A 7,760-nucleotide genomic window follows, 5' to 3' on the forward strand; every position below is an offset into this window, starting at 1 on the left:
ATTTCCTATTTATATGAAGATTAGTATTAATGCCCAACTATGTTGTAGGCAAGGTAAAACCAGGAAGGAACATCTATCTCTGTGCTCAACAATGGGATGCAACTAAATAAATGATAATTCTTTGATTTTTATACACATGCAGTTGTAAAGTTCCATGAAGTTTTGTTTCCGAGTTTATTTGCCATCCTCATCAAATAATGCCCCTTTTCCCTAAAACAAACCACCACGTCAATGTTGTAACAACTGCTCCAAATTTGAATTCAGAGGGGTCTTTGGAGTGCACAATTTCAACATTGCATACCCATTGCCTCATGCTTTTCTGTGTATAGCTCTTCTCAAAATCCTGTTGTGGTTTAGTCTGGCAGATTTATGGGAGGCTACCAATGATGCTTACTGACATCACTACCTCTAGCTTTGTTTATACCATTATTTATCTTTTGCAAACATGATTGTACACTATCAGAAGTAGGAGGTTACTGTGGGGCATACGTTAATTGTTATAATTAGTTTTTTAGAACCAGAGTGGTAATGGACAAGCCCGTGTTTAGAGCACTGTTGTTTGGAATGTGTGCAAAGGTGTGTACCAGTAAAAACACAGAAAGACCAAAAGGTATGAATCAGGTTGGACAACTGTCAGCGCCTCAGTTTCGCTGTGGCATTTAATTGCCAGCTCCATGGAAATCCAATAAATAGTGACCTTTCAGCATATGATCATGAACTTTTGACTCACAACTTCCTCTTGTCCCTCGCTCTTTCTCCTCTTATAATGCCATTAGCGTGACTGAAAGAAACAATTGTGAAGTCTATGCAGAAATTGTCTTCCGTTTTTTTTTGTTTTAGTCACACTAGCCTTCAGCCTTCAGTAAACCATGATGCCCTTGACTCATGCACAATGTTAGCTGAAATGAGGGTCTGCAGGGTTTTATTTTCTGTGCAATTAAGCAGTTGCAGTATTTTTTCTATGAACAGGTGCTGTCTGTGACTTCTCAACAGGTGAAGTTGCCTCACACAGGGGTACTTTTGTGTTGAATAACAGATTTGCCACTGAAAGAGTTCTAACCTCTATTATCCGTCGTCTAACATTGAAGAAAAAGAAATTAGAGCAGATGAAATGGACATGTCCACTGGTGTTAAGGTAATAGTTAGAAAATGTTGTATGGAGTGACGTAAACTTGGACTGACCCACTTGAAGCCAATGGTAACCAGCTCCTACTTGAGTGTGTGCTGGGCAATGTTGGCTGCTTCCCCTTGTTTTAATTGGAACATGGACAATCAAGTGGCTGAGTGCATCATATTAGTTTTCAGTTGATGAGAAACATTAACCCTAAAATGATGCACCTGTAATGGTCTTAAAACAGCCCTTGCCCCATCATTAAAGCAATATTTATAGAAAATAAAGGCTTATTGCTTTATAAATTGCTGGCTGGGTCATCTCGTATTTTTCACACCAACACATTTGATATGTAAAAAGTTAGAATTAACTGTTTGTTGTTGCTGCTGTGGAGCAAATAAACTCCTGAGATAAATCACTACTATTAAAGCTACATGAAACGCCAGCTGCATGGGAACACACTGTTCTAATCCAACTGGGGTATTACAGCACCCAGATCCAAGATGTTTTGAGTGGCGAGGTGTCGACACAGACAGACGGGGAGAGGGGGATGCCAGTGGACAAACAGGGGAGGGGTATTTATAAATGTGATTTTGATCACAGATTAATGTAACTACAGTGTCTGCTACTGGGAAAACTTTGCATGTTTATAAGAAAAAAACTACATAAATTACTTACTGAACATATAATTGTATATTGTAAAACAGTTGATTGTCTCTCCTAAAATGTTAAAGAAAAATCTTGAATAAATCTGGTTTGAACATGAGGAATCAATGCAATTTCAGTTCTGCCAGACCTGTTGTGTGACGGGAGAGTTTATTTGCTGGTGGCCCAGATGCAAAGTATACCCTGAAACACCCTACCATACACAAGCACAGTTGGATAACAGATTGTTTTGATGTTTGACAGGTCTCTGTGGAAACTGAGCTTGGCTTTGTACGGCTGTCTGGCCTGCTGCTGAGGTTATGACATCATCTTCTGGATATTCACACCAATGTCAGCTCCAAGGAAGCAGAAACAGGAGAAGACTTGACCCCCAAGGACAGCTGTGTGCCCCACACACTCTCTTGCACACACGCATCCTGGATTTACGTAGCACTGCACTGCTGAACCAATCACATGCAAAGATTGTAAAAATGCTGTTCTTTATTGACTATTGGGCCTTTGCTAATATTGCCTGAGCAGCATTTTCCTGATTTGACAGAAGCTGATGATCATTATGATGCTTGCTTGGGATAAATCTGGTCTGCTTGAAGAAAAAGTCAAAATGAATTTCTTATAAAAACAAATTAATAGCATTCTGTTTTTTATTTAATTAATCATCACTTAAAGTAAAATGGTTTTAAATTTAAGATATAAAATATTAGTTTCATTACACTTTTACGGCCTTGTATTATTTTGTGTTTAGAGTATAAAAAAATGTTGCTTATAAAGCTCCAAATCTTAAAACAGATATTTTTCCACTGATCATGTCCCAAAACTAAATATGTCTGATAGATTAAAACTCTTAACACCATTCATTCATCAATTTATCAAATAAGTAATGGGCAATATAAAAAGAAACTTGTGTGCCAGATTTTTGTGCAAGTAGAGTTACAGTGACCTCTGGTGGATATGTGAGAGGCTCTGAAATGCCACCACTGAACTAGCAATTTGCTGTACTGAGAAGCAAACAGACATTCAATCTAAATAAAGAAAAACTGCTGAAAATGTACATCAGGTCATGCAACAGTCACTATTTGTCAATAAAGTGGATGAATTAGTATGGTCTTCTCATTTGATATATTATTTGTACAAATTTTATTTGAAGTGGGTACAAACATCTGAGCAGTCATACAACGTACAGCTCCAGATTGTAACAGTAAGGCAAGTTACCACTTCAGTTACATATAAACTGTAGCATTTAAATAAAATAAGACCACAAATCTTAAGCAAATCCCCATGTAACACACACACATTTATTCTTCTAGTTTAGTTCTAATCTAACAAGTAGCAATTCTCATAAACACCAAAATAGATATTTTAAAAAAGGAAACATTAAAACAGTACTTAAAAAATAAAACAGTAACAAATGAAGGGTGCTGTAAAAAAAAATCTAAAATACAGTCATGGTCTGCTTGCTTGCATACTGTACATGAGACAGGTCTGAGATAGTAGAAGGACAAAGCCAGTATAAACAGTTATTTGTGATGATTAGACAGTAACTTTACTGTTTGCATTACTTTGCATAACATTATTTTACTTTACTTTTCTTCTTCAGCATGTCGACAACAGATGGTGCTTTGCGCTTTACACCTGGAGGAAGAACAGACAAGAAATACTGAGGATTTTATATATGAACATGCAGTTACAGTAGAACACAATCATCAAAGGAGATAAATCCTTTATAAAAGTATGTTTATTTCAATACCTTGCTTTTTGCTGGGTGACTCAGCTGTGCTTTTGGGTCTCTTGGCATAAGCTAACTTCATCTTCTGGATGTTCTTTTTACTGATCACTTCATGTTCCACAATAGGACGTGGATAGTCTTTACCCACAATACACCCAGCTGCCTGCTGGATGCTGGGTGGAGCTTTCCAAGGCTCATAGATGTACTGAGCTGGGAACTTCTTTAGAAGAGGAAGGTACTTCCTGCAAAGATAGTAGAGGTGAAATAATTTGATACATTCCACATAACATATGTGATAACTTGAGCTTTTAATGTTGATACTTACTTGATGTAGTCTCCATTTTTGTCTGTCTTCTTGCCAAAAGCAACAGGGGAGTAGACCCTGAAGAACTGGTGGAAAAAGGTGCTTGCAGAGAGCCACTGCCAGTTCCCAGCATTCAGAGCCCAGTCGCCATCCAGTAAAAGCTCCTCAAACACCTTCAAGAGCAGTGAGAAAAATGTTGACATAACCTGAAATACCTTTTGCTTAACCTTAGTTTACAGCAGGGCAAGCTAATTTACACACCTTCTGCCCCTCTTCCCAGTTGATCCATAGGTCTCCCCTGGTAAGAAAACAAGCAACAGCATGTCTCGCTAGGTGGTGGATCCAACCCTCCTGTCTCAACTGAGTCATGATTGCATCAATAAATGGGAAACCAGTCCGAGCCTTGAGGGAAATGCAGGTTGAGTTGACAGGAATTATTAATGGTTAAGAGATTATTTTGTTTCCCTTCAATTTTTCTGTAATTGATTTACCTCTCTCCATGCAGCCAGATATTCAGGGTTAGTGTCCCAGTCCACCTGAGTGCATACAGGGTTGCCCTCCATCTTGTTAAAGTTGGGGATACCCAAACTAGCTGTGTAGAAGAACTCTCTCCACAGTAATTGGCCGTGCAGGGAAACCGGAGGATCCGAGTGCTTCCTCTGCAAACACCACATAAATAACAGTCTGACAAAGTCAAGCTTTAATTTGCATTACTCAAATGTAAATATAACAAATAGAGAAAACTCAAGCTTACATTACCATTGTAGACCACCAATTATGCATGATACCATAGCATAATACCCACAAAAAATGTACTCTGGTGGTGACACTCACCCCCCGGTAGACCTCCGTCAGCCTCCACCAGAAGGTGCGCGCAGACAGGCAGCCAAAGGTGACATATGGGCTGAGAACAGTGGTACTGGGGCTCAGAGAGTTTGGAGAGGTCTGAGGTTTCTCAAAGCTACAAATCCATCCCTGATTTAAGAAGACAGATGGAACATGTGGATATTACACTTGCTTTAAATGCTGATTTGGATGTTTGTATATTGAGATTCTCCACTGCAGATGATTTTTCAGTCATGCAGAGAAAAAGAATAAATTTATGTGAAACTGAAGTACCGTTCTTGTCATATGTTCATCTAGTCTCCTCAAAGCCTCCTGTTCTCCACCTGGGAACATCTCCTCTCCAAGCGCTGTAGCGTCCTGGCCAAGTTCATCCAGTGTAGGGATCCCGTATTTCTTTTCATGGTTTTCAGAATAAGGAGTCTTCACATCTTTGACAGAGAAGATTTTAAATTTACTGTAGATTAACATGGTGTCTATGAAAACAATATGATCATTCACTGACATTATCCAGAACTGCTGATAATTGGGTACCTTCCATGTTTTCCATGGTTGGAGCAGAGATTGGTCTCTTAGGGGGGCCAAGAGTCTTCAATAGTGCCTGCATGCGGTTATATGTAAGGGGAGCCTTCCCATTGTTTTCCTCAATTATCCTATGAAGACACAATGGACCATAAATGTTATCTTACATAACAGATATCCCATAATACTTGTGTAGCATTTAAAACTTAAAAAAGGTGAACAAAAACTTCAAACTTTGAGTACAATACCTCTCTATGTCATAAAGTGTGTGGGAGATTTTATAGATGACTTCAACATCATGTTCTTTGGCCAGTGTGGTCACCCTTTTGTCACGGCTCAGACTGTAGGGCTCTGAATCGTACTCATAGGTCAACTTTGTGATTTTCCACTCATTGAACAGCTTGGGGAACACATCCTCTGGCTTGCCTCTCAGGACGAACAGCCTGAAGCAGTTAAACACACCACATAATCGTATGTACAATAACAGCAGCACATCCAGTCTCACTATTAAATCTTAAGATCACCTTATAAATACTATCATGTTTTTTATATATTCAATATTCCTAGATATCATGTCCATGTGTCTACCTTGAGTTTAGTTTCTTGAGGCTACAGTCCAGGTCTTTCAGTGCTCCTATAAGGAACCTCCAGCGGTTGATGCCCACACATGTGTTGTTATGGAGGTATGGGTCTAGGATGAACACAGGGTAGATCTCCTTACAGTCCCTCAGAGCAGCCATCAGTGCTGGGTTGTCATGCAACCTGAGTCCCTTGCGGAACCAGTGGATACATGTGTGAGCCATGCTGAAAAATAAATGCTTTGAAGTTTGTGGAACCTTCGTGGAACTGAATGCTTAATTTCTAGTGAAGAATCTATTGGCATATTTCACTCTTTCCACCATGGGAAATAATGAAACATGCCATTATTTCTGGTGACTACAAACCTGTAAACACACACAGCACAGACATCATATATGCAGAAGGTCAAATTCTACATACGCATGTTCAAATTGAGTAGCACAAATAATGTATAGAAACTTTTGTTTATAATTAAACGGATGCATTCACTGGCCTGACTGAACAATAGATTTACCATAACTAGGAGTTCTTCCTACAGGCATAAAATGTCCAATAAATACATAATAATAATAAACTATAAAACCGGTTGTCGCATTTGTACATGCCAATGTGTTGCAAAATTCATTATGGTGTTTGTAAAAGTTGCATTCAAGTCCACAAAAGGGTAAGAAACTATGCGCATCGACTCGTGCACTTTTCCTTACTTAAAATGTTATTTGTCAACACATACAAATTCATACAAACAGAAATTGGAGAAAATGTAGCAGCATAGTGAAAGAAAAGTTGCAAGCACAGTCGCTGCGCGTAACTTTACCTTTATGGCGCTTTTGTGAAAATCCTGTTCGGTCCACACCGTGTTTACACTGAATTTCGTGTTTTGTAACATGCACATTGATTTGGGTTACAAAACAGGAAGCGCTGCTACGTCACCAGAAAAAAATAGCCAATCAGAATGCAGCTGATGAAGCCACACATGCAACACTGTATCCACCAGATGTCATTATTGTAACGGCCCAAACTGGAGGAAGAGTAACTAAAAAAGACAAAATATTGTTGTACACTTCTTTTATTCATCGCTATTGTCAAAGAGAGTTTATGATTTGTCGTGGTGTAACAGCCCCAGAGGAAATTCAAACGTTTAAATGAGCTTACGTTTTTACGTCCGTTAAGATTCTTTAAAATATGGTGACTTGTAAGCAAAGTTTTAATTGAGAATAGGCTATACCCTTTCTTGTCTTTGATCATTTCGGGAGCAGAAACAGAAAGAACAAGTATTCTGCCTAAATTCAAGAGGACAGTACTGCCTAAGTGTAGTGCTATCAATGACCCTATGTTTCTGCCGCATAGTGTACGTCAGCTCATCGTAGCTCGCCGTGATCGTATAGTGGTTAGTACTCTGCGTTGTGGCCGCAGCAACCCCGGTTCGAATCCGGGTCACGGCATTGTGGTACAATGTCACGGCAGATGAGTTCCTTTTGACTTTGTTAACTTGCTACTAATATTAAACATTTGATATCAAAACAGTGTCTGATCTACCACGAAATACCTTTTTCTTATAGACTAGCCTACTTGTATTAGATTTATATTTCACAAAACGGCAGTCGCTATCAGCAGCCTGCGTTTTTTCCCCTCCATCTATTTAACCTTTATTTAACGAAGAGGGTCCCTTTGAGATAAATAATCTCTTTTTCAAGGAAGAAATGGCCAAGACAGGTAGTATCATAAATAAAAACGACATAAGTATAGACAGAAAACACAAAAGGAGAAATATTTTAAAAAAGAAAGTAAAAACAAGCATAACTGATAAGAAACTGATATTTCAAAAAGGAAATTTCTAGGAATTCGTTGTCACTAGGTAAAATACAACCATTAACATCCTCGAGAATCAGCCTCTAATTCCTTCATTTTGGATTGAAATGCGTTAAATGAGATTAATTTGTCATTCTGTAACGTATACCATGCTGAGGGTGCAGAATATACAAACACCCAAATTTCTCCAATTTCCGTAAGGA

At 38.7% G+C, this 7,760-nt stretch overlaps 1 protein-coding gene and 1 non-coding gene across 2 annotated transcripts; one reads left to right on the plus strand and one right to left on the minus strand.

Annotated features, from left to right (window-relative positions):
- Positions 1-2,894: 2,894 nt before the first annotated feature.
- On the minus strand, positions 2,895-6,645 carry cry5 (cryptochrome circadian regulator 5). The gene is made up of 11 exons (XM_062421165.1): positions 6,563-6,645; positions 5,758-5,973; positions 5,418-5,612; positions 5,182-5,300; positions 4,924-5,078; positions 4,639-4,779; positions 4,296-4,463; positions 4,066-4,206; positions 3,826-3,977; positions 3,522-3,742; positions 2,895-3,406 (listed from the first exon to the last, which is right to left on the minus strand). The coding sequence occupies exons 2-11, from the start codon at positions 5,970-5,972 to the stop codon at positions 3,345-3,347; spliced, it is 1,569 nt and encodes a 522-aa protein (XP_062277149.1). The 5' UTR covers position 5,973; positions 6,563-6,645; the 3' UTR covers positions 2,895-3,344.
- A 473-nt stretch (positions 6,646-7,118) lies between these two features.
- On the plus strand, positions 7,119-7,190 carry trnah-gug (transfer RNA histidin (anticodon GUG)). Its single transcript has one exon. It is a non-coding gene; the product is annotated as a tRNA-His (tRNA).
- The last annotated feature ends 570 nt before the right edge of the window (positions 7,191-7,760 follow it).

This window comes from Scomber scombrus, chromosome 1 (assembly GCF_963691925.1).
Source record: "Scomber scombrus chromosome 1, fScoSco1.1, whole genome shotgun sequence".
Taxonomy (NCBI): domain Eukaryota; kingdom Metazoa; phylum Chordata; class Actinopteri; order Scombriformes; family Scombridae; genus Scomber; species Scomber scombrus.

Excerpts from the sequence above, each read along its gene's own strand:
- cry5 (XM_062421165.1), bottom strand. The coding sequence starts at position 5,972 with ATGGCTCACACATGTATCCACTGGTTCCGCAAGGGACTCAGGTTGCAT. Across the intron at positions 5,301-5,417 it reads ACACTTTATGACATAGAGAG|GATAATTGAGGAAAACAATG; the intron begins GTATTGTACTCA and ends GTGTCTTCATAG. Across the intron at positions 4,464-4,638 it reads TGACGGAGGTCTACCGGGGG|AGGAAGCACTCGGATCCTCC; the intron begins GTGAGTGTCACC and ends TGGTGTTTGCAG.